Source organism: Paralichthys olivaceus, chromosome 12 (assembly GCF_024713975.1).
Source record: "Paralichthys olivaceus isolate ysfri-2021 chromosome 12, ASM2471397v2, whole genome shotgun sequence".
NCBI lineage: Eukaryota > Metazoa > Chordata > Actinopteri > Pleuronectiformes > Paralichthyidae > Paralichthys > Paralichthys olivaceus.
The window spans coordinates 23,830,633-23,857,735 of NC_091104.1; the positions used below are offsets into that span (position 1 = coordinate 23,830,633).

The 27,103-nt window shown below is 40.5% G+C and overlaps 1 protein-coding gene across 5 annotated transcripts; it reads left to right on the plus strand.

Moving 5' to 3' along the window:
• Positions 1–2,463: 2,463 nt before the first annotated feature.
• On the plus strand, positions 2,464–26,838 carry gphna (gephyrin a). Of its 5 annotated transcripts, none has more exons than XM_069535271.1 (24): positions 2,464–2,620; positions 4,868–4,946; positions 5,035–5,092; positions 6,888–6,980; positions 7,201–7,295; positions 7,423–7,489; positions 7,929–8,222; positions 9,570–9,671; positions 11,073–11,210; positions 13,562–13,604; positions 15,002–15,139; positions 15,321–15,413; positions 15,648–15,703; positions 17,309–17,428; positions 17,536–17,594; positions 17,685–17,838; positions 17,943–18,064; positions 19,281–19,368; positions 19,912–19,985; positions 20,867–20,931; positions 23,856–23,959; positions 24,791–24,887; positions 25,591–25,729; positions 25,836–26,838. In XM_069535271.1, the coding sequence occupies exons 1-23, from the start codon at positions 2,557–2,559 to the stop codon at positions 25,722–25,724; spliced, it is 2,337 nt and encodes a 778-aa protein (XP_069391372.1). In that variant the 5' UTR covers positions 2,464–2,556; the 3' UTR covers positions 25,725–25,729; positions 25,836–26,838. The 5 variants fall into 5 exon arrangements, with proteins under 5 accessions (XP_069391372.1, XP_069391370.1, XP_069391371.1 ...); XM_069535269.1 differs by having other exon boundaries at positions 15,002–15,138; positions 15,293–15,413; XM_069535270.1 differs by having other exon boundaries at positions 15,002–15,138; positions 15,299–15,413.
• The last annotated feature ends 265 nt before the right edge of the window (positions 26,839–27,103 follow it).

Here is a 27,103-nt window from a genome sequence, read left to right on the forward strand (position 1 = left end):
TTTCTCATTGCTAGTAGAGTTTGCCTCTGCATCAATTTTGCAACACAAATACCCTGAAAACTGAGGCACTCTATCTCCACTGCCAATTTGAGACATAACCAATAAAACCCATTTTCTACTGCAGTAATTTGCCCTAAGAGTGAATGCCGATTCTATCGATTCCCACTGCAGACAACAGCCAGATGTTAGTGGAACTTTTGACCAGTGGATAAGGAGCTTTAGGGTTCTGAAGACTGACTGAAAAAACTGAACAATACCAATTTTTATATCGACTAAGTAAATAGTATAACACATTAGACATTGTTAGTATGGTCAGGAGAAAATAATTTTGATAATAATCATTTGCATGTTACTTATAACCTGTTAAATCAAAGGCATCTCCAGTGCTTTGGCCTTCACCAGGAGCTAGAAAGGGCCCAGAAGGAGACTATAGCCAGTACTTGCCTGAGTTTGCTGCCCTGTCTTAACTATGTGGACCCAGTGGAGGTGATGGCTGTCATTCATTAACCCGATTGCTGTACACTGCTGCCCCCTCATGGGCAGACACCAAGCCACTTATGTTGTAAGCTTAAAAGGTATGAACTTATAATATAAACTTACCCTTCAAATATGAGTTATGTAGTGATCCATGGATGTTTAGGGATTGAGCAGAAAAAGTCAATGGGTTAAAGAGCACAGTAAATACAATGTCCTTCACTCAAAATGCTGCCATTTGCTACATTTGTAACAGTGACTACAAGTCCAGATATCTGAAATTTCACCCCAGACTTGGATCACACCAGCTTTTCAAGAATCCATTGCAAGTCCATCTTAATGTCCAAGTAACCACGATAGCTATAGTTTCAAACTAGTGATTCTCAAAATTGGGTTGCACTATAAAAATGTATAAAATATATCAGCTTGCACAGACTGTTGTCTTAATCAGTCAGTAGGAAACATTTATTTCATTCTCCAAGAAACAAATAATGGTGTGTTAACAGAAATTCACTGTAGTAGATAATATTATTAACATCCCTGTTTTGTGATGTGTTTAATAGTAAGTGGTATTGATAGTTTAGAATTGTCATTTAACATTTTAGGTGAAATCTGCTTGAAACATTTGTTAGAATGAGGCCAAGTTTGAATTTAGGAATTTATCTGGTGAAACTAGCTTGAGAAGAAGTTATGTATTGACTTTGCTCTATCATTAGAGTCAGCATCTTGCACAAGAAACTTTGGCGTGGGCTGGGATTTGAGCAGCTGACCTTCTGGTTTGAGGATGACCGCTCTACCCCTCAGCCACAGCCGCCCAAGTAGCGAAACTAACCAGTTGTTAGCGAGATTACTGGTCAGATTACCATGACATTTGGTGGAAGGATGTGGTATGAGTCAGGGAAGAGACCATTACATTTTGTTATGTTCCGGATCAGGGGGCAGAGGCATGGTTTAGTTTTCATTTTCTTTATTATAGCGAGAAAGATCTTTGTGAATTTCTAAAGAAATAAGAGATCTTGATGAAAAACAACTTGCGTGCTTAGTGGACTAAATAGACATTAGCGTGTGTAGTTTTGTGCAGCTGGATTGAATTTAATTGGACTGTGGGCCCAAGTATAAAAAACAACAAAAACGTCAATACATATAACGAAACACAAATAAAAAACAAAACAAAAAAAAAAACACCTAAAGAACACAGGGTAATATGCCAGTGTGAAAATATCTACCTAATTCCATCAGAGAAATCACACAGTTGAAGAATGTCTCTTTAGCTTTTAAAAATCCTCCAGACATTAATAGTCTAAATGGTGGTGGTGTCCCAGCTCACTGGTGGAGCAGGATGTCCCAGAAACAGAGCAGCCTCCCCCTTCATGGCCCATCAGCCTCATTGGCCATAGTGGCGACAACTGAATGGTTCTTGTGTTCAACTCAGTCAGCAGGTTGATTTACCGCCAGTCACCATGTTCCTACACACCACCACCACATGACACTGTAGTTCCTCATCACAAGGCATGTAACACTACACCACACGATGCATCCACATTCCTGTTGTGTGAGCATATTTGTTTTTAGATTTGAACTGACTGATTTCTCATGCCTTCCTCCCACTCTGTATCTACTGTTTGTATCCGGCTGCACCTGTAGTATTCAGCAGTATCGTACTGAATAACGCTGAATTATGGTTCAATACAAACCAAAGACAAAACTAATGACTATAACCCAGTAGACTTTCTATGTTTTAATGTTGTAGCATGTTGCACATCCCAGCTACTTGTGCTGCCCAGCCAATAATAATATCATAATAACTCCTCTGTATTTAATAATGGAAAGTAAAGATAAATAGAAAAATAAATCCGTTTTATAGTGAAGACAATTTTACTGCTGTTGTAAGGATCCTGTCAGGGTTTCTTACAGAACTCGTGGTAAATTTGGTTCTAAATGGAGCACTGGCTGATGATACTGTGACACACGCACACACACACACGCACACGCACGCACGCTCGTCCTCCAGAGGTGCAGCAGCCTCGCGCACCACATTGTTTCTATGTACGTGCCGTCACAGTGCAGGCAGAGGTTGTAAATATGGCGGCGGACGGAATGGTGCTCACCAACCACGACCATCAGACCCGAGTGGGCATTCTGACGGGTAAGCGGTGCCGCTCAGCGAAACGTGACAGGACGGTTCTCCGGGGTTTACACCCGAGCCGTTTGGCCGCGGGGTTGCTTGTGCGCGTCGGTGTCACGATGCGGGCTGCCCTCGCTGCGGAGCTAGCTAACGGCGGAGCTAGCCGCGCTCGCAGCGCTGCCCGGCTGCGGACAGCTCGCACCGATGCGCGCATTCGCTTTTGGAATGCACGTTATTCGCGGTTCCGTGCCCGAGTGGGACACGCATTCATTTACACGCGAGGGCAGGCATGTCATGTTTTAGTGTTGTAGCGGACAGCACGGTGACATGTTTAATGCGGCGTCAAGGCTGACAACGAACCGCCGGCGGAGACTTTCAAAATAAGGTGGCTGCTCCCCGGCTGACTGTGTGCTGCAGTGGGTTTTAATGGAAGTCGCGCTTTCATTTCGAAAGGAACGACAGCATGTATCCGGTTCTCCCGTGTTGTGTGTCGCTAGCTTGACGCTAGAGGACGTTATATTTTCTAGCTATGTAGCGTTAGCGAGCCTATATGAGCTGCATTATTCATGTCCCTTTGCAGAGCCGATACGATGGCGGGCGGTGTATTAGGCTGCTTTTAATAAACGTCTCCTTTGAGCTTCCCCTGGCAGCCATTCAGGCTCAATGTCTGCGTTTTGTGTGGAAGTCCAAGTGCCAAAAGTACATTTGTGAGTCGTGTCCATTAAAAGCTAGTTAGGGGGCTTCGGTGAGTGGAGATGAATTGTGGTGCAGGTGGATCTGCTCTGATTCTCCCGGTGGATGTTGGCGTGTGAGAGTCGTGCAGCGGAGTCGCTGTCACCGGGAACCGGTCCACGTCCAGCCGGGTGACACTCACCGGTAGCTCCGTTGTCTCCTTGCCGAGGAGGCAGAGGGGGACGTGAGAGTAATGCTAAGAGGATGCCAGGCAGCAGCAGCAGCAGCTGGCCGGGAAGTCTGCTGTGCTCTCACTTGCTAGCATCCCATCCACCAGCAGCTACATGTCTGCTCTCCATGCACCTGACGACACACAGGCTCCTGTCACCTTCACACACCACCCCCAGACCCTGTGTGTGTGTGTGGTGATGTGATGTGATGTGGGAACGTCTGTGTGGCTGTATTGTTCTACATGTCTTACAATGGAGGAGACATTTTAACTAGATGATTTTTAATGTCTGGTTCAGGCAGTGGCGGATTAAGGATTTCATCAGGGGCCATAAAGGGGCCACAATTTACACAGAGAGGCCAGTTTTATGGCCAACATCCATTCACAACCCCTGATTCAGTAGGGGGCACATTTAAAGGGGTAGTTCACTGAAAAACGAAAGTGCACTCATTATCTACTCATCACTATGCTGATGGAGGGGATGGTGAAGTGTTTGAGTCCACAAAACACTTCTGGAGTCTCAGATGTAAACTTTGTAGCAGCCGAATCCGATGCCATTGAAGTAACTGGTGACTGAGACTTCAGACGTAATCAGTTGTTCTTTAAACATGACATGTCCCAGTTTATCTTGAATAAAAGAAGCATTTTTCGGTTAAACGTGAAACCCTGACTCTGGACAACAATATTTGGATATTTACCCAATTCAAGACAATAGCCTGAAGAAGTCACTGCCGTGTAAACAGCCTTTTCTGATTGCTGTAACCTAAATAAGGTCATACACAAGAAATAATCTGATTAAAGGTTCAGTGTGTTGAATTTAGTGACATCTAGTGTTGAAGTTGCATGTTAGAGCTGAACACCCCTCACCTCTCCCTCTCCTCCAAACAAGAAAGAGAACCTGTGGTAGCCTTCAGTTGTGATAAACACTCAAAGGGAGTTTAGTTTGTCCAGTCTGGGCTACTGTGAAAAACATGGTGGCCTCAGTAGAGAGGAGCCCCTCCTGATGCTAACATTAAGTATTTTAATATAAAGGGCACATTCTAGGGTAAAGAAAACTACAACAATCAATAGAATTTAGGTGAAACACTCTAGTGAAAACATCACCTCATCATGGAGATATTAACATGTCTTAATCACATTGTAATGTCCTATTGGAGTTTTTACAGCATTTTGCAACATTGACCTGCACAGCAGTTATCCACTAATATATACATAGGAATAATCTATTAGCAACTCATATTGATGTAACATAGTTAGTCAGTGAGATGCAAAAACACTCAATCACAAGTCTGGGTAAAATGTACATGAGTATGAACGTGTCTGTCGTCAGAGACCTTCTCAGTAACTTGGACCTCTCTCCTCTTCAGTCAGTGACAGCTGTTTCAAGAACTTGGCTGAGGACAGGAGCGGAGTCAACCTGAAAGACCTGGTCCATGACCCCTCACTGTGAGACTGTACATAATACCTACGATCTGCACACATGCTGACACTTACACACACATTTCACTCACTGTATCTTTGTCATCCCCTGCAGGTTGGGAGGAGTCATAGCAGCCTACAAAGTCGTTCCAGATGAAATCGATGAAATCAAGGTGCGTGTCTTTGCTTGCAGCTCACTCTCAAATGAATCACTCCCAGTCTGAGAGACAATGTACCATGAAATCAGACAGGACTTTACACACCTTCCCACTGGCACTCAAGAATGTTGTAATCTGTCATAGAAGGACACACATTTGATAAGTGAGATACAAGCTCTGGTGCCACTGGTGGCAACATTTTCCCCTCAAATTTGTTTGTCCAAATTAATAAAGTTTTATTAGCAGTAGGCAAAGACCATCTGCTCATTTTTCCTACTGATTTCAATTTAGTTTTAGTCAAATTGGTGTTTTGTTTTGTCAACAAAAAGCCAAAGAAAGTCTGTCTAGTTGTCATCACTTATATGTGAGTCTATTTTTTTGTCAGGAATTTTTAATTGTTATGCTTTATAACATTATAACCGCACTTTATAATCTCTATTTTGACGTTGCAGCTGTCGTCTTCTTTGTGTCAATTTAACAGGTTTGCAAGTGTCAGTCGTAAGGTGTCATCATCACTGCTCTGCAGTCTTATACACACTGACTCACCTCAGTAAATGATGTTAGCATTTCCAGACTGTCTGAACAGAACCGCTTTTTCTCTCTAATCTATTCTAGTACAGTTGATTCTACTAACCAAGCATCACTGCAGCTCCCCGTGCTGTGAGTCATTCAGAGGATGGATTCACTCACTTCACTAACATACTGTTCACTGTCTGGGTCTAGTTCAGCACATCAACATATTTCTCCAGCGAAGGCCTAGAGGGAGATCATGGTTACTGCCGACATTAAATCTTGGAAGTTAACAACTCCTTTTGATAGCAACATTAAAGTTAGCCAACAATAGCCATTTTCAGACATGAACTCCAGTGAATGTCTGCACAATTGGGTCCATACTCTCTGTGGAGTTTGCCTTTCACTCATGAACAACGCAGCAGAAGATTCTCGGCTCAAACGTGTGTTAACAACACAGAAATCTCCGAAGCATTAATTTGAGGAGTGGTGCAGCAAGCACAGGAACCACTTAACATATTAAATATAGAAAACAGATATAAAAACTTTTGTTTTTAAGAATAAACAATGCAATGAAAGAAATGTGTGTTAATGTCTACATTTTACATACACATGTAAATGTAAAATGTTTTCTGAGTTCTGTATGAATGGTTATATTTCTGTTTTCTTATCATTTATAGTCATTTTTAATAATAATAATTTAATTTTATGGTGAAGCTGTAAAATATCAGGTCTAAATAAGATTTATTTTGATAATGGCATCAAAGAAATGATTGTCAATTTAAAAAATATATATTTTGGCCCATATATCAATATCAGACATTTTTACCCTCTAATATTGGTATCAACATCAGTTGATCCATATCTGTCAGGCTGCAGATAACATTACTAACAGACCTGTAACTTTGTGAGACATATTTTGAGCAGTGGAGGAAATGTTTTACAGAACAGTTCTGCAGATTTGTGGAGCTTGTTGTTCAAAACTTTGCATTAAAACGTGTCCTTTATTCATCATATAACACATTTTAGTCTAGTCTGAATGCAGTGAGAATATGATATTCATGTTGATCCTAATGGGGACATTCTCTCTTGAGGTTCTAAGCAGCACCATAGAGCTGGTTGTCTCGCTCTAAGACACTTGAGCAGGACAAATGTTAATTATCAGTGGAATTTCAACCCAAATGTGTCTTTGAATAAAAACATTTAACCATTGCAGTTACCTGTTGGGTTCATATAATTATACATGAGCAGGATGCAAGGTATAGTTTTAAACCATGTGTGCGGGTTTACGTGTGTGCAGGAAACTCTTTTGGAGTGGTGCGATGAACAGGAGCTGAATCTCATTCTGACTACTGGAGGAACTGGCTTTGCACCACGAGATGTTACACCTGAGGTACAAACAATACAACCCTGACTGCCATTGTTTCATACACAAAAAGTTGGTACTGATTAAAGTCAAGACATTGAACGACTAAAGTGATAAGTCCTGTCTAAAAATGCGAAACATGTTTTAAGAACATATTCTGAATTAAGACAAAACTAAAAAAATCTTTGGGACATACAAACACCAGAAAAGTCTCAACAAAGTCTAAGTCATTTTGCTTTTGCTGTAGGCAACCAGAGAGGTGATCGAGCGAGAGGCCCCAGGTATGGCTCTGGCCATGCTTATGGGATCACTCAACGTTACACCACTCGGGATGCTGTCCAGGTAAAGACTTGACGTTCTTGCAGCTCAGTCAGACATGCTGCTGATTTCAATCTGTTTTATTGTAACCAGATGAATGTGTGTGGTGTCCTCTTCTGGTCTAATCGGCTCTCTTCTATCTTGTTTCCAGGCCGGTGTGTGGTATCCGTGGTAAGACTTTGATTATCAACCTGCCCGGGAGCAAGAAGGGTTCTCAGGTACGATTCTTTGACTTTAGTCACCCATGCTTACTGTGTACTTATTAATGCCTAATTTTGCGTGACAGGCAGTTTGACCTGAGTCCAGCTTCTTCTCTCGAGGCCAAGGATTCTATTACATAGATTGTAACAGCAACACTGGAATAGCAATGAAGTCAGAACATGATGTGGCTATGCACGTGTCCACTTCCACCACTTCCACTTAGACACAGTAATTTTGTCAGCTGGTTTTTCAAAGGTATTAACGTGTCAGTGTTGGGATTCCAGATTTCCTGGTCCCAACCAGCAAAAAAGAATCAGCGAATGCAGCAGTTTACAGGAAGTAAACACATTTCATCAACCCCAAAGTTAATTATTAGTTAGCTAGTTTAAGGCCAAGTGTGACTGTAGCTGTTTTGGCTTCTGTTGCATTGTAAGAACGGTCTGCTGCTTTCTGCAGGAGTGTTTTCAGTTCATCTTGCCCGCTCTGCCCCACGCCATTGACCTGCTGCGGGAGGCCACGGTCAGAATTAAATACACACATGCCGCTTTGGAGCAGCTGCCGTCCCCTTCCTCTTTGCTGGCCAACACGCACACCAACACTCATAACAACATGCACACCATGGAGCGCGGCACCCAGTGCGAGGAAGAGGAAGACGAAGAGGAGGACAGTAGGAGAGGTCACCATGTGCACAACCACCACCATCCCCAGCATGGCTCCTCCCACATCACCGCAGCTGCTATTGCTGCCAAGGTAACCAGCCGGCGAGACACGAGAACACCCGAGCGGCTGCTGAAAACTTGATAGATGAAACTTTAATGATCCCTGTGGGAAAATTGGGTCATTGCAGCAGCAGGCTACTGCACTATAGATACTGCTCTAATGCCATAGGCTGATGCCCGTCTCCAAACAGAAATAACAGATTAGTGATAAAGGGGAGAGATAGCAGAGTATTTCAGGATGTCTTTTCTTCAGATTTCAAATTAATATTTTACTAGTCCAAGTTAAGCTGAAGAAAGTTGCTGTTTGATGAAATAGTAAAACATTTCCAAGGAGATTGGGAGGGGAAAATGATCATGCTAAACCATGCCCCTTTCACGTGACATTAAGGTCTCAGTTACACCCGGTTTCACAATGAACCAAAAACAAATATTAGACTTCTCATAATAAGAGATCTCTTGCTGTTTTGCATTGTATAGTTGTGTGCAGTGCTATTTGCCACATGCCCACTTGCGCTATCGTCATTTTTTCACCGTCCCAGAGTCAGAGCTCATAGATTCAGATGCAGTTGTGCATCGTACCTGCAAGTGGCATGCAATGCAGCCCTCTCTCACACTCAAAAACCTGTCTTTCACTCTTTAGTCTGTGTTCCTGTCACTCACAATGTGTACGTGCACCTCACACTTTAAATAATTATGTGGGATATGCTGCATAGAAAGTGAAACAAAATTTCTGGAACCACATATTTATTTGCAGATGCACCAAAATGTAACTTAACCCTCCATCAAGTTTCATGATAATCCATCCAGTATTTTTTGTGTAATCCTGCTAGCTAAAAGACAGACCGATAAAATGAAAGCATAACCTCTTTGGTGGAGATAATAAAGACATTATTGCAGCATTGCTTTGGGAGCACCAGGAGATACCTACGGACAAGGGTCACACGACCACAGAGGTTAGCTAAGTTAGCACATTTTTTCTATGTGCCTTATGTCTGGAAAAAACATTAATCGTAGCTGCTTAGCTCAATACACATTTCTTATTTTATAATTCCCAACTTCTCCTGTTAAGCGTATCGTTAGATCACTTGCTTTTTATGTGTTGTGCATTTTGTATTTTTCATTTCATGGGGCCTTTTACACCTTGGGTAATTGGGGTCTAAAGCACTTGTTTTAATAGAGATTATGTTGAATATTTAATGTTTATATCATGAGTTTTCACAGCACAGTTTAGATAATGATTACAAGCATCTGGTATTAGATTCAAATGTGAACTTTTTGTGTCTGTTCACCATTTAATTTCACTCACCTGTCCGTGCCCACATACATCTGTCTGTAAGTGTTTGTGTGTTTGTGTTCCCTGCATGTGTGTGTCCATCAGACAAGCCATGCTGTGGTCATGGCTAAGGGGGGTCCCTATCTGCCTGGCACCACACCCGCCCCACCCACTCATTACACCTGCTCCTGTACTCATGACCAGCAGGTGAGACACTCGCGCTGAGACGCGCACAAACCCATCCTCCCCGAGCCAAGCTGATAGTGTCAGTAACACACAAACAAAGGCTTGTCAAGATGAATCACACACATTTCCCAAAAAACACATTTTTCAATTATGAAGCACCATTCTCACGATGAGCATCTGGAATGTAGAGAAAATAGAGATTGTTTAATGTAATTACAAACACCAAGTTTTCACAGAACTTTTTTAACGTGCTACAATATACATTATGTTTAGTTCACTTAAAGCTGCACTTGGTCAGTGTTTTTTATATTAACAATGGATCAAGTAATATAGGAGGTGATGAACCACAGATAATTAACTTTGCTGTTGCCTTCAGCTCAGCAGAGTTTTATTATCTTTCACATCATTTTTTCTGTTTTCACCGCTCACGTCTGAGGTGTTTTAGTTCATCAGTTGTGTTTCCAGCAACAGCAGGCAGCTGTCACATTTTGACAAATACACCGCACACTACATTACGCCGTCAAAGTTAGTGTCTAACTGGTGAAGCTAGTGGAGCATTAGCTAACAGCCAAGAAGCCAGAAAAGTGAATATTTCTTTAATTCATGTTGTTATTCACATGATGATTTGAGCAGCACAACATTAATCCTTGCTTACATTGGGAGCCTAACTTCCTAAAATGTTGGTGATTGAAAGCAGCAGTTTATAGGTGTGTAGGTATGTTACAGCAAAACATCCTGGGAAAGTCCTCTATGGATCTTATAAATAATGCAACATATTTAGTGTAAATCGTCCTGTTACATTGGTAGTTCAGTTATGAGCGCACAGAAACTGAAATCATCCACGTCCCTGCTACACGCTGCACACTCCAGTATTCATGACTGATTTCCCACTTCAAGGTCGACTCTGATGAAGTTACAAAGGAACTTGCCTTCATCATAAACACAGTCCTGATGTGATTTGAGCAGCTGCAGAGGTTCTGTTTGTTCATAGCTCCGCACAAATGCTTCATTTCATTTCTACATCGCATTTGTGTTTCCATTTCAAATTAATTTCATTTCTTTTAGAGAAAGAAAGAAAATACACATTATTTCAGATCACATGCAACATTTTACTATTTAAATGATGTTGAACTTGAGTTAAATTACATTATATCTATATTTTAGTATTTACTAACCACTGGTAAGTCAGAATATACTGTGCAGATATAAATATAGTTTGAAACTAGGCAAGTTTACACATGTCATTAGTTAAGAAATTCATCAGAGTTGTCACTGTTACTTTGCTTCTTAGTGTCATCTGAAGCATGAAGACCAGTGATCACTTAGTGAAATATGGATTATGTTGGTATCTGTTTTGGTGTAATTTGTCAACATGTTTGTAAAAGCAACAAAGACAACATTGTGTGTGTGTGTGTGATCTAGATCCCGGACTCAATCATTTCTCGAGGCGTTCAGGTGCTTCCTCGAGATTCAGCCTCTTTAAGCTCCACCCCTTCCGAGTCACCACGGGCGACACAGGCAACCTCCCGCCTTTCCACCGCCTCGTGCCCGACACCCAAGGTATTCACTATCTTCCATAAACACACAGACATGAGCATCACTTTACAACAGACTCCCAGTAAAGAAGAGGTCACTCATTTGTTTTCCTAGCTTATAGGTACAGTTTGTAGAATTTAGTGATATCTAGTGTTGAAATTGCATGTTGCAGCTGAACGCCCCTCACCTCACCCTCTCCTTCCAAACATGAAAAAGAACCTGTGGTAGCTTCAGTTGTCATAAAAACTCAAAAGGTGTTTAGTTTGTCCAGTCAGGACTAATGTAAAAAACATGGCGGCCTCCGTAGAGAGGACCCTCTCTGTGTAAATATAAAGTATTTAAATATAAAGGACCTTTTCTGGGGTAAAGAAAACTACAATTCATACAATTTAGATGAAACGAATCATTCTTACCAGCACTGAGTGTGACATGACTCTGTTCTACTGATGGGAATGCACAGACTGAAAACACTGAAATTACTACACTGTACATAAACTTGCCCTTCTCTGGTCTTTATTTGTTGGCACAGCCATTATTTAAATTATTTTTAGGGGTGTAACTGTACTTGTATCTGAACCGAAGATTTCCAGTACGAGCCTTTCGGTTCAGTACGCACATGTACTGTACAAATACAGCGAGTCCACCTGCAGAACTTATTTGTGTGCATCTCAAATTCCAAGGGATAACTTTAGCGAAGGACCATATGTGCTGTAGGCTCGTGGTCATAGCGACCTTAGACAACCAGGAGTGCGAAGACCGTCCCTCATCATTTAAGTCTGCTGTGTGGGAACATGTCAGTTTCACAGTCACTGTAATGACACAGGGACAAAGACGAGTGCATCGTACAAAAGCCGACATTGTGCAAGTCGGACATGTAGCTGGTAGCACATCGAACATGCCGACATTTTGAAACAGCATCTCCAGAATGATGTCCACTAACATTGGAAATAACACTAACATTAGCGGGACGAGGAAAAAACGAGCACCAGCTCTCTGCGGCATTAAATCCGCCGCTTGCAAAAAATTCAGACCGTGTCAAAGCAATAACGAGCAACATATGTGTTTTTATAGCAGCGGACATGCTGTTATAAAGTTCCCTTATTCATAGTCAGTCTTTATAAACCTCTGTCTCTCGTGTAAGAGTTCACCACATCGGAGACATTGTTAGTACCAGCAGGGCATCAAACCCTCTCTGCGAATGATAGGGATAAGTCCATTTTTTGGAATAAAAAACAAAACAAAAATATACATATTTAATAACAATAATCATAAAAAACAGTGCAGTTTAATTGCATTTAATTTTTTACATGCTGCACCTTAAAGGTCCAGTGTGTAAGATTTAAGTGAAAGGGATTTTTGGCAGAAATTGAATATAAAATAATCCTAGTGATGTTTCACTGGTGTCTTTCATTTAAATTATATGAATTGTTGTTTTTTTTCCCCATAGAATGAGCTCTTTATATTTAAAAAGTTTCTATTAACATGGAGGGGGCTCCTCTCTGTGGAGGCCGCCATGTTTTTTTACTGTCGTCCAAACTCGAAAAACAAAAAAATCTTTTGAGTTTCCATGACAACTGAAGTTCACCACAGGTTCTCTTATATTTTGGCGGGGGTAAAATAAGGAGTATTCAGCTGCGACATGCAACTTCACCTCTAGATGTCACTAAATTCTACACACTGAACTTTTAATGGGTATTTATTTTACTATTTACTATTTATTTATTTATGAAAGTGTTTGTTTTGTTATTTTACTTTGAAAAAGTACTTAGGTAAGAAAGACACAGCCATAGTTAACTAGGGTTGAATAAAAGAAACCCTGTTTCTACCTTACCGAAAATTTACCGAAAACCTACCGAACCGAGACCTGAAAACGGAGGTACATACCAAACCATGATTTTTGTGTACCCTTACACCCCTACTGACTTTATTTAAGAATTTATTTTATTTTTGTTCCGTGTTAAACATTTTTTTTTTTTTTAAGAGGGCTACATATGCCAGAGCAGAGTGTTAAAATTACACAATGGAGCAGAACAAGTATTGATAAACTATTGAATGAACAGATCTGATCAATTAAGAAAGTAAGATGTCACAGCAGGTTTTAAAAACTGTGTCAGGAACGATGAATACCTGACTGATATCTTATATGTGATGAAATGACGGAGTGGAGCTGATGTATAAGTCAAACCCTGTACTCATTCTTATCTCTGTTAATCCTGTGTTGTACTGTGCAATCAGGGGTATTTGACAGAGCTAAAAATCATGTTATTCATGCTTCAAAGTTGTGTGTGTGAGACACTAATAAACATTTCAAACCTTTGCAAGAGGACTGTCCTGTCATGAAGGAGAATATAGAATATCTGTTTGTCTCCCTGCAGGTTCAGTCACGATGTGGCAGTAATGAGAACATTCTGAGAGCAAGTAAGTTCATTCTGTGTGTGTGTGTGTGTGTGTGTGTGTGTGTGTGTGTGTGTGTGTGTGTGTGTGTGTGTGTGTGTGTGTGTGTGTGTGTGTGTGTGTGTGTGTGTGCGCTGTCCTTCCAAAAGTCAATTACTTTATGCATTAGTCAAAGAGCACTGCGTGAGCAACACTGTATTGATTGATTGATTGATTGCTTTTTACGATTGTGTCATTCAGATTATATTACCAGCCTAAAACATACTTGCAAGACACTGAAAAAAAGAAAAGCCAAAGAACCATGTTGACTGACAAGGTTTTTGGGGGTCTGGCAACGTTTGCACATTGACTCCACCCAACATAGGGTACAACAGTAGCATACAAGCTAACACAGCAAGCTAGCCGCAGACTCAGTTATCGATGTGTGAGCACGATGTGTATCAAATCGCATTAAATGCTTTGGCTGAAATGGGTTTACCAGCTTCTGATGATAAACTAGCAAGTCTACAACTTCACTTACACAACCAAATATTAAGCACTTGTCTGATAACAACAACAACAGCAGGTTGTTGATCCACATCTGTCCTGCGTCCTCTGGCCTTTTTTAGCTCTCACCAACGAGTGAAATATGCTGAGATATTCACTTTTATTCAGTTTCTTACTTGGTCGATCTTAGTAGGAGTAAACAGTTAAGTAAAAAAAAAATCTCATTGTGAGTAAGTCTTAATAATAGTAATAATTATCACAACATGTTTTTCACTGGTTTGTTTTGCTGCCAGAGTTGAAGGATGCTCAGCCAAGCTGTTGTTTGGTTATAGAACAGACAAAATTGGACAATCCAGCAATAAGTGTTGCATTCAAATTCCCTTCCAATCATTATATGTATATATATATATATATATATATATATATATATATATATATGTTTTCTAATCTACATTGCAGTGCAGCAATGCTGTTTGATGGAAAACCTGTTTTGTCTATTTGTCACTAGCATTTTACATAATGCTATATTAATCCAGATCCAACAGAGAAGTTGAGTCATCAAGATTTTGCAAACAATACAAAGTCGATTACAGCGGGTGACAAAGATTTTGGGGTGTCTGTGGCTCAGGAGGTAGAGCAGGTCGTCCACGAACCATAAGGATGGCGGTTCAACAACAGTCACCCCCACTCCGTGTACCTGCTGTGATGTCCATGATACTGAACCCCAAATTAAAGCTGACGGCTGAGTCACTATTGTGTGTGTGATCGAGAAAGTGCTCCAAGTAGATGAACTGTTTGGACGTGTGTGTAATAGTGAAAGGCACTTTGATTGGTCATCAATAATAGAGAAGTGCTCTATAAATACAGACTATTTACCAGCCACAGCAGCATATCAACCATTTACTCACACCCATTCTCTGTGTGTATGTGTGCAGGCCACAGTGCAGTGGACATCAGTAAAGTGGCACGCCGTCATCGCATGTCCCCGTTCCCATTGACGTCAATGGACAAAGCCTTCATCACTGTTCTAGAGATGACACCTATTCTGGGAATTGAAGTCATTAACTACAGAGGTGAGTCTCTCTACATTACCTGTCTACTTTCTGCCTGCTGCTCTTTTAAGAACCCAGGGGAGAAGATGAACTGATGTCAGTCGTCTGCAGCAGTTTTGTGCTCAATTGTCAACTATGCACACATTCACGTTATCATTATTGTGTAAATTTGTTGTTACTGGTTGGTGGCCGCTCTCTGCAGACGGTTTGGGTCGAGTGCTCGCTCAGGACATCTACGCCAAAGACAACCTTCCTCCGTTCCCCGCCTCTGTTAAAGATGGCTATGCAGTGCGAGGTAACACCACCAATCCGATCTCATTTTTTAACACCAGATTAATGTGACGGAGCATCCATGAAAATGAATGCCATCTATTCATTTAACGTATGTTTGTTAACCTGCTGGCACTGAGTGAATTAAAGAGCAAACTGTAACCTTTCATCTTAGCTGCCTCTTAACGTTGAAAGAATCAATAATCATGGTCTAATTTTCATAATTAACTGGATTAACATCATGTTCATTGACCTGTAGCTGCTGATGGCCCAGGAGACCGCTTCATCATGGGAGAATCACAGGCTGGACAACAGGTCAGCTCTAACACACTAACATTATTTTTTCGCAATATTAAAGAACATTTAAAAAAGTCCTGTATCCAGCCCCTGATCTGGATCTGCACCATAATTTAATGTGTTCTTCCTGATCTATACCCGATCCTTCCACCAAGTTTAGTGGTAATCCGTAGTGTACTTTTTGCATAATCCTGCTAATTCACTTACAAACAAACAAACTAGAATGGCACTCAGTGACCATATACATCCGGCCCAAAAGTCCCCTTATTAAACCACATTTAAACCAGTTACATCACCGGTGTTGTTGATCTGAATCGGCTCAGGTGATCACACTGAAACCTGACAACAGTGTTTCAACAAGGAAATCATATTGTTTCATGGATCTGCAACTTCAGCTTTATTTGTCCCTGGAGGGCAAGTGGTTTTGCAAAATAGGATGATAGAAAATAAGACATAACATAGAATACATAAAAGGGGAAGAGCGGTAGACACAGAATGTTACAGATTTGGGAGAACGATAGTAGTCCCACGTTGACCTTACAATTCTTGAATGAATGCAATATTGTTGAATAAATACAATAAAAACTAGAATAATAAACATTTTAAAAGGTGTAAAAATATCATAAAAACCCCATCTGCCACCCTGGTTCTTGTTAGTTTGATGAAATGTTGCAGAAACTGTCGGCATATCAAGTTTTGTCTGACAGTAGGGTATGTTGTTTCTTTCTGGCAGCCTGATGTCACATAATTTAAGTGTAATTTCACCCTTAAGTTTTGGGTGAAGTGAGAGAACATTGAGAACGCTGTTAGGAGGCGGGGCTAAGACTTGCCTTCCTAATATGTCATAGGAAATAGATGCTTCCCGCCTCCAGAGTTTTCTGATGACCAAAGAGTCGTTTGAACCACCTTGCCAGCAGTTCAAACAGTGTTTGAGAGAGAGACAGCCATGGGGCAGAAGAGAATGGGGGATGTCTCTGATAGTCGAAGATGTGGTGGTTAAGGGGTTTAGTTTCAGCATAGTTTAGATCCCCCAGGCTGCACGTCTATGACAAATATCTGTCCTGCTTCCATCAGGTGGCTGCAGGGATTTCATTAATAGAAGGAGAAAGTTATTATCCAATATAATTATAGTTTTACAGCTGTGGATTACAGTTGCTGTGAGAATGGCACACATTTATTTATGAACTACATTTCTGACAATTGTGCTTTAATCACATCAATCTTTACTCAAGTCTGGAGCTTATTTTCTGTGTCTTTGGCCTCTGAGGTGCATTCCTGTGCTTCAGAAATGTGTGGTTTAACTTCTATAGCAGCAGATGAGACCGCCTCAGTTCTGTTAGTAACTCGATCTTCCATTCCCTCCTGAGTAGATCTCGCTATTAGTAGGATATATTAACTTTGCAGTTGTAAAGCTAAAGCTATGACTATTAGTACCACTTAACTACCTCAGCTACTAATGTGACTACTGCACCTTATCACACTTTTATTCAGTGACAATATTTTACTGTATACCATGCTCAACAGATTTCTGAAGTAAACGTAAAATGAGTAAAATGCAAGAAGCACTTGACAACTATCAGACTAATTACACTTTGTGTGTCCTTCTGTGTGTGTTGTGTGCAGCCCACCCATACAGTGATGCCAGGTCAGGTGATGAGGGTGACGACCGGTGCTCCCATTCCTTGTGGAGCTGATGCTGTGGTCCAAGTAGAAGATACCGAGCTGCTGAGGGAGTCTGAGGATGTAATAACACCACTTTGGATGTTTTCTGATCACTGGCTACATTACTGCTGTGGATAGCATATGTTTTTATAGTGAGCATAATGATGTTGACAATTTGTCTCTTACAGGGCACAGAGGAGTTGGAGGTGAGGATTATGGTCCAGGCCCGGCCAGGACAGGACATCAGGTAAAAACAAACTAGTGGAAGCTAATTGCTATTAAAGCTGCATTAGAAAGCCACTGTTATGGATGTAATGTTTGTGTGTGTGTTCCTCAGGCCAATAGGGCATGACATCAGGCGAGGTGAGTGTGTGCTGGCTAAAGGAACGCATATGGGCCCGTCAGAGATCGGCTTACTGGCTACAGTTGGAGTGACTGAGGTCAGCGTGCACAAGTTTCCTGTGGTGGCTGTGATGTCCACTGGAAATGAGGTACATGCAAATAAACAGATGCAAATACACTCAGACCTTTATTTTGATATTTGCACCTGTGGTGATGGAAGGTGGAAGGTGATTATATTTGTGTGTGTGTGTAGCTGTTGAATCCAGAGGATGACCTCCACCCAGGGAAGATCAGAGACTCTAACCGCTCCACTCTTCTGGCCACCATCCAGGAGCATGGATACCCCACTATCAACCTGGGCATCGTTGGAGACAAGTATGAACTTTTATTTTGACAAAGAACATCTCAGATTCAGGACATGTAGCTCACAAAAGTATCCAACCTTGTACAGTTTTGTGCTGTAATATTTTGCCCAACAACTGATATTTATTTTTAACCTTTGGATCATACTGATTATAACGCCATGCTGGAGATGGTTTGTCCATCGATTCTTCCACATCTCCCAGAAATGTCTTCAAATTCTTCACCTAGATTCAAAGGTACCCTGAGTAGATTTGTTGGTCAAAGGTCAAAGCCACTCTACTGTGACATCATAATGTTCCTCTGGCCATTATTCAACACCCTCCCTTCTTACCACAATTCCTGCACCTTGACTGGTTGGTTGAGACAAACAGTTCTACTTGGTGGTAATTCTACTTGACCAGTCTTACTCTATTAACTTAATTTTGATACAGTTAAAATACTTGTTCTGTGATTTAATATTCCACTTTTATAGAGCTGGATCAGACTTAGACCCAATCCCATTTCACCCATTCTTCCTACCCCTTGACTCGAGGGTGATCTTGCCCTTGAAACACAGATAGAGGGGTAGTGATTGAAATCTTCCCCTATGAATTGGGACAGCACTTCAAGAAGGTGTTACATCATCAGTAGTCCTCGATGTAAACAGACACAACATACAGTTTTGCCGGGGATGTCATTGTAATGACATTGTTGAGATCTTAAATAAACCGATGCTATTGCTTGCAGTTACTAAAGTGACAAACCTATAATATTCATATCAACTCTATGCTAATGCAGGTGAATCGGTGACATTTGCCATTCTTCCAGTCAAAACTGAAAAGCTTGGATGCTCCACATTATTTGACGTATAAATCAAAAGCATACAGCTTCAGCATGGTGGCAGTGGTCTGTAGGCAACCCTGAGCAAGCAGAGCAAATCTGAGCACAAGCATGGTATATTTGAGTGTTTACAAAATCTGAAACGTGAAATCAATCCTGCTCTCAAACTGAAAGACTACGGTTGAATAAAAAACATAATCCTGCACTTCCCATAATGCCACTTGACTGACATCTTTTTAAATCTCCTTGCGTGGTAAATGCTCTTTCAAATGCCACATCTCTTGTTTGTCAGTAGTTATAATGTAGTTATTTTCTCAGACTTCACAAAAGCTTCTCCACAGCCACAGGAGACATTTTACAGCTCACTTGCTTCCTCCGGATTAGTAAACTGGTTTGATGTGTCCTGCAGCCCTGACGATCTGCTGTCAGCTCTCCATGAGGGAATCAGTCGTGCCGACGTCATCATCACCTCAGGAGGCGTGTCCATGGGAGAGAAGGTACCGCAAACTTAAGACCACCTCCTCTAATTAAACAAAGAATTCACTGACATTTTAAGGAGGTGAAATGTAATGGAAAACAATTCCTATGCACGGTATTTATATCTGCCTGATTCAGCTTTGCGTTTTTTGTTGTTGTGCTGTATGCCAACATTCAGTATCACCAGATGCTTAGCTTTTGGAGCTGAAAGGTTAAAGGTCAAGGTCAACAAAATAATGGTCATAAAAATATTTTTGTCCCACAAATAACAGAGACAATTTAAAGCGTATGTTGACATATTACCTACAATATGATATGTGATGTGATGAAGACGTCATAAAGAAGTCCGAAAATTTGGTAGACATGACCTAAAAATCAAAAAGATTGAAACATAATTTGATCATCATCACGTCATTATGATTACATTAATCTTTGGAACCAGTAAAATGACATCAACAACTACAGCTTATGAGGTTTACCCAATCATTTGTCATCATTGCTTTTCATTTCTATTGACTCAGTTCAGTTTTATAATGTTGTTGTTTTTCACGTTTGTCTGTCAGGACTACCTAAAGCAGGTGCTGGATATTGATCTACATGCTCAGATCCACTTTGGTCGAGTCTTTATGAAGCCAGGGTAAGACGGGGGACGGGGTTAAACATTAAAAATGGAGGAAACAGGGTTTTTTTTTTCCTCTTGACCCCTGGTGAGAAACAATACTAACCTCTTTGTTCATAACGAAGGCATTATGTTTTTGTTCAGACTGTCTGTCTTATTCTTGTGAACGCAATATGTCAAGAAGGCCTTGATGGAATGTCTTTCATATTTGGTACAATGTTCTCTTGGACTTAAAGATGAACTTATTAGATTTCAGTGGTCAAAGGTAAAGGTCACTGTGACATTTGATTTGGAAAAATAAGTCATGGATATGGAAACTGTACTAGTTGGGTTAGTTTCTTGCACTGCTGCTTTCTCTTCCATCTCTGCTTCAACTCTTTATACTTCTACTACTACTAATATTACTATTATTCACAGTTTTACTGCTACTATGACCATTTCTTGTACTTATGCTAATGTTGCTACTGCAGTTTCTACTGTTGTTGATAATACTACTTATGTCTATTAGTAAAAATCAGTTCTACCACTGCTTTTACTGCTCCAAATATGCTGCTCCATATACAGTACATGAGGTCTACCAACCGAATCAGAGTAAATGTCAGTGAACTGAGTGATCACAATGTAAATAAAGTTTTCCTCTGGTGAATCTCTCTCTCGTCTGGCCCGTCTCAGCGGCTGTGTCAGTGATTGAGACCATAATCACAGATGGGACATTTTTCATGGGAGAAATTGTCGTTTGAATGGCAGTCTATGGAGCCAGAGATTTCTTGGAGCCAGTTTGACCCAGCCCCTGCTGGATCTCTGCAGTATTACACTTTTAAGCACTTCATCATAGTCTGATATGATATGATCACATCTACTAAAAGTAAGGTAACCATCTGCATGTTTCTGTTTTTCAGTCTTCCTACTACCTTTGCCACAGCTGACATTGATGGAGCTCGGAAACTCATCTTTGCTCTGCCAGGTACCGTATTTCTATCTGAAATTACTGCTTGTGTGTGTTGTGTCAGTGTTGCCAGTAAGTGTGTATCTCATCATTGTCCAATCACCTAGACCCTGATTGATCAGAACTGTTTTAGCTCCTCACACACTGACGTTATTCATATGAAGCCACGTTCAGTTTAATACATGTAACCAACTGTATGCGTTGGCTCAGGCATGATCCCAATTCATGAATCAGGATTTTAGGTGACAAGTAACTGAAGTTAAGAATTTAAACTTTATTTGTATTAAAACAGAACAAACAAGAAGAAGTTCAAGGATGTGCAAGATATTTTCCCTTTTGTTTTGTCTTCATTTCCTTTGAGTAACCTTCAACATAAAAGCACCTGCAACTCAAAGTCAGAAGCACTTAGTAGCATACACGCACAAACTGGTGACAGTTGTAGCTTAAAGTGCATATGCTAGAGTGATGTGATGCCACAAGTCTTTCAAATTTTGCCAGAGGAAAGACTCATGGTCTCGAGTTATATGCTATTATTGTTCAAGGTCGCAAGGTTCAAAATGTTTCTGTAATAGACAGTTTAACTTAATGACTTCAGGTTTCATCTTACTGAACTTTTACTCTTCTCTTCTTGAAGAAATCCGGTCTCCAGACCTACTAACTCAGCATGTTTAATCTCTTAAGTGACTGGTTGTAGCTGGTTGCATGCTATCATTAGCTAACACGCCTATTCCAAAGCATCAAATCAAACATGAGTTTTATTGTTATATCCTCCTGATAGCAACATTGAAGACAGACAACTGAAAGTAACATTGATGCTGCATACACATCCACAGCAAATAAAGGATACATGAGCTTACTTTTGATCAGTGTCTGATCGGGATGTCTATCCGTCTGTAATCGTTACATTTCTGGAGCAAAACTCAAAAACTGCTGTGAATTTTATTTTCATAAATCTTGACAATGATATTGATCAGGTAGTGAGATGGTTCCTTTTAATATTGTATTTGTGGCATTCGACCACGCCACGGGGTTCCCCTCACGACAGCCAGAGACAAACCAGTCCAACCATTGCTTGTTTAGCAACATCTCTTTATTAGTGTGAAACTGAAACGTACACAAAACATGGAACTTAACAGGTCCAGCACTATCTGCTGGACCTTCAGCGTCACCAATCTCACTCCCAGTGTGTGTCCTTCTCTCTCCAGAGTGTTCTCTAGTGCGTTCTCCTTTTTCGAGGCAGCTCTGCTGCCTCCTTTTCAAGTCTGAGGAACAATCAGCTAACAGCTCTCACCTGTGCTGATTGATCCTCTGTGGTGCAGGTGAAGGTGCTCTCTCCGCCCCTTCACCTCCACAGTATTGTTCTTGAGATTAAAATTTTTCTGTCACTCTATGGCATCACATGTGAGTTGCCATGGTAAGTTTGACTGGGCCAAATTGATAGTATTCAGCAGAGCAACAGAAATGACCTCAACTCATCATCATTGACAGAAACTCAACTTCAAAACTTCAATTCATTGTCAATTAAATGTATTGTCATTCAAAGTTATACAGACAAATGCACTTTGAACTGAATTTGAAACACAATACAGAAAAAGAGAAATAATTATAAATAGGTAAAGATAAAATTACTTTCAAAGCAGCACCAGGTGTAAATTGCTCTTTAACACTGTAAATATAAGTATATAGCACTCTCCTTATGCTCCCTGCAGGCAATGCTATGAAACCCTAAATGTCCTTTGGGTATCATCTTTGCCCAAGTACATCACCAAACTTTGACCTCAGGTGACCCCTCAGTTGATTGAAAACATGAGTGTAAATATATTGATATCCATACTCACTGTGACCTGTGAAATTGGATATTCATGCATAATCTTGCTTAACCAGCCACTTGTCCTCATTGTTGTCATCTGTCAAATAGCATCATGACCTCACCATCGGTTCTACAGTCAAACTGGTCAAAACAAGTTGTTTTTGTTCATATTGAGGATTTGTGTTGTTAAGTCTTGCAAATCCTCTTTGAACTATGGTTACCCATAAAACCCTTGTCAGAGACCCACAGAAATGTGTACATGACTCTTAGAGAGCCATGATTATGGGTTGATTGGAGTCATCCTCTCTTCTGAATAGGCCACTGCCTTGACCAGCACCTATTGTTCTGTGTCCTTATACTGGTAAAGCTGAGGCATGGCTAAAAAATGTTTAGTATTATGTGAGAAATTACCAGAATAATTACTAGAATAAGATACATATTTGTCAATGCTGTGAGGTTCGGAGACCTCAACATTTGTTTTCAGAAAATGTTAAGAAAATACTAAATGAGGAGTTGGAAGAAAATAATGAATCTCCACACAGACAATTTTTCCATATCCTCATTTGCACCTTGGTTCATGCTTATTTTATTACCTGGAACCTGCAGACAGAAAGATGTCTGGAGAGTTTTTGGTAAAGAAGGCCGATGCTGGTTTCGATGTGCTGTGAACAAAAGCACATGATCTCCGCAGCGGAATTAATACATCAGTTCCTGCCTGTTCCTGCTGCGGACATCCCCTGGAGTTCATGTCTGAAAACTGCTTGAGTGGCTCAGTCAACCTTGTAATGCTCTTTCATTGGGAGTTACTCCCAAACTTGCTGACAGGGAGTTTCTTTCCCTTCGTACACAGTCTCCATTGCTGGTTATGACTGGCATCAAAAATAATTAATTCGCCAAGTACATAAATATAAAGGAACATGTGTGTGTTATAACAGGCATGTACACTACAACACCACCATGTTCAATGCAAAGGGAGACAATGCAGACACTGATTAGACATTTATTCTCCCAGCATTTTACACTGTATAAAGGCACTCATAGATTGTAGTAAATTTCTCCTAACTTTATATCTCAGTTATTAGTAGTGTCCATGCTTTCCTCCTCAGTAACCCAGTGTTGTGTTGTTTTAAAGGTAACCCAGTGTCTGCAGTGGTGACTTGTAACCTGTTTGTGATTCCTGCTCTGAGGAAGATGCAAGGCATTCTGGATCCTAGACCTACTATCATTAAAGCTAGGGTAAGGCGCTAACACACACACACACACACACATAATATGACAACAACATACGGGGACTAACGTTCGATACACTCTGTGTAAAATCTGTCTCAGAACCCAAAACCTCTTAACATTAATGTAAATACTGTAATTTGTTTTTCCACAGATGCCTGTTGATAAGTTTTATAAAATGGCACACATTAATATTTTTGTTGTAGAAATTTTTAGATGTTTGAAAGGGGGCGTTTTAAAAACAAATCCATATTGTAAGATACTGTGTCCACGCTCACTCACACAAAAAGTTCCACTGGGGTCCACTGTGGTCCTTGTGATGTAAAGTTTGTTATTCACTCATGTTTGCTTGGGTACACACAGACCCCTATGCATACATACACATGCGGTCCCAAATTCATGACCACGCTGACTGAACCCTTCAAGTGCACATGCTCCAGTTACAATAAGTAAATTCACCTATACTGGAATAGAATGAAGGATCAGGTATGCATACCTGGAACCAAGACCGACACAGACTCTTATTTTTATATGAAAGGAACCGTGGGCGTGTAAATGTGACCGGAACAAGTAGCTCAGTCAGCTTAGTGCCACTTAGCTTTCCGTAAAGGCAGGAAACTGTGAAACATCTACCCAGACTTTTAAAGTTTAGTAATTAAAATTTAATGTAGTGTATGGTTAAAATGTTTTGTTATATGTAGCATACGGGCATGAAAATGGTATGATCTTCTCAACACAGAGAGAAAGCACATTTCATAAGTGAACTATTCCTTGAAATGAGAAGAAGTGAAGTTGGACACATTTGTAACATGCTAGTAACCTTGTGTTTGTGTATTTCAGCTTTCCTGTGATGTTAAGCTGGATCCCAGACCTGAGTATCACCGCTGTATTCTCACCTGGCATCACCAGGAGCCACTGCCCTGGGCACAGAGCACAGGTACACACACATACACACACACACATATGTTAGATGTGGTCTTTGCACACCCATGAGGCAAGAATTGTGTTTCCAAAATTCCAAAGTACAATTTCAGATTTCCATCAAATCAGTATTGCCCAGATAGAATCATTCCTTTCATTCCATTCTCCACCTTCAACTCTAAACACAGCAGCTAAGGTTCTTACATGAACACAAAAATGTGATCCCGTCACACCCATTTTTGCCTTTGCACCGCTTACGCATGGTTCTTAGAATTGATTTTAAGATTTTATTTCTAGTTTTTAAATCACGGAATGGCCTTGCACCACCCTACCTTGTAGACCTCCTCACCCCTTATACGCCTGCTCTTACTCTTCAATCTGCTAACCAGCTGTTGCTCTCCATACCTAGGGCCAGAGTAGAGACTGAGTTGTATGGACTTTACTGTTAGGGCTTCACAACTGTTCCACAACCTTCCTTTGTTAATCAGACAAGCTGCCACTGCCTCTATAATAACACATTTTTCTAAAATGTCTTTCAATGAGTTGTATTGTCTTTTGCTTTAACTTGTTTAAGTTTGTATTTGCACTATGAATTTTAATTGTTTTTGTATTTCAATCACTTTGTAAACCTGTTTATTGAAAAGTTCCATATCAAAAATATGTTATTACACACACGCACAGCTTACTCATACATGCATGATCTCTGTGGCTCTCCCCAGGTAACCAGGTCTCCAGTAGGCTCATGTCAATGCGCAGCGCCAACGGCCTGCTGATGTTGCCCCCTAAAACAGAGCAGTACGTGGAGCTACATAAGGGAGAGGTCGTTGACGTCATGGTGATCGGACGGCTATGATGCAGGTATATCACTCTGTCATCTGTTTTATTCCCCAACATGTTTCACTCTGTCACAAAGGCAGGAAAAAACCCTCCCACTAACTATCCAACAAACTGCTTTCATCCCCAGACTTCAATGTCACTCGCTACCGATTACCATGGCAGTGCCAGGACTTCCTGTCTGGACAGGATATGGGCGGGGGCAGGAAGCGATGCATGTCTACCTGGTCGCCATTAGCTGTGATGTCATATGCAACAGCCAATTGGAGCCAGCGCGGGCTGAATCCTCATTGGTCTGCTCTGAGGAGATCACTGTATTTCAATGAAGAAAAAAAAAAAGTTAAAGAAATATATAAAATATGAAATTTATTCTGTAATATTATTATTACTATCCTGAAGATAATGATTATTAATATTCTTAATTAATATTCTATTTATTATTATTGATTGAATATTATCATCTTAGTAGTAACCATTCCCTCTTCTTTCCTGTTCATTTGCTTTGTGCGTTTCCCTGGTAGATATAGAGATGTAAACTTTCCCTTCCTTCCTTCATTTCTCCTGACTTCTCTGCAGCTTCTTCTTCTTCTAATTCTTCTTCTTCTAATTCTTTTCTTCTTCTTCTTCTTCTTCTAATTCTTCTCTGTCGAGATATAGAAGCTCCCTAACCCTGCAGTATTACTACATCTCCTCCTACAACACACTGACCCTAACATGAATATTGACAGTTATATGATCTAAAGGCTTATAAGGACATCTTCTGATCAAAGCTGCTGAAATAGTTTGTGCCAGTACAGTAAAAAAAAACATTTTTTGCAAAAAGAGGAAAAAATTATTCAAGGATCCTTTGTATTTGTTTCATCCCGATACAGTATGATAGCACTTTGAGACCATACTGAGACACTGAATGTCATTGTGACTCTCAGTGAAAGCCATGCAACTCTTGTAAGTGGCTCAGCTTTAAGGCAGAGTGAGGCTGGACTTCAATCCTCACTCACCACACCAGAACCCTCTACTCCGACATCAAATCTGAACCAAATCACGATGATATATTACACAACACAGACCCTGCATTCAAGTGGTGTTTGATTTACATAGGTTTTAAGTTTTCAAATACAAAATTTAAATACTTTGCTATTTTGTCTTCATTTTAAAAACTATAAAAAAGATATAGCTGACTTTATTCTATATTTTTCAAATGGTCATGAAATCCCATTAAAAGACTAAAACCAGTGGTGAAGGTAAAATTGGTACTCAAGTAGAAGTAAAATGACCATATTAATGTTTCTCCTTTAGGAAAGGTACTTGCTTTTAAATATCTTTTAAAGGTACGGTGTTTAAAATTTAGTGACATGTAGCGGTGAAGTTGCAGCTGAACACCCCTCACCTCACCCTCCC

Bases quoted from the DNA above. Each gene is read 5' to 3' on its own strand.
- gphna (XM_069535269.1), top strand. From the start codon at position 2,557: ATGGCGGCGGACGGAATGGTGCTCACCAACCACGACCATCAGACCCGA. The intron at 5,093-6,887 runs GTGCGTGTCTTT...ACGTGTGTGCAG, and splicing joins ATGAAATCGATGAAATCAAG to GAAACTCTTTTGGAGTGGTG. The intron at 13,605-15,001 runs GTAAGTTCATTC...GTATGTGTGCAG, and splicing joins TGAGAACATTCTGAGAGCAA to GCCACAGTGCAGTGGACATC.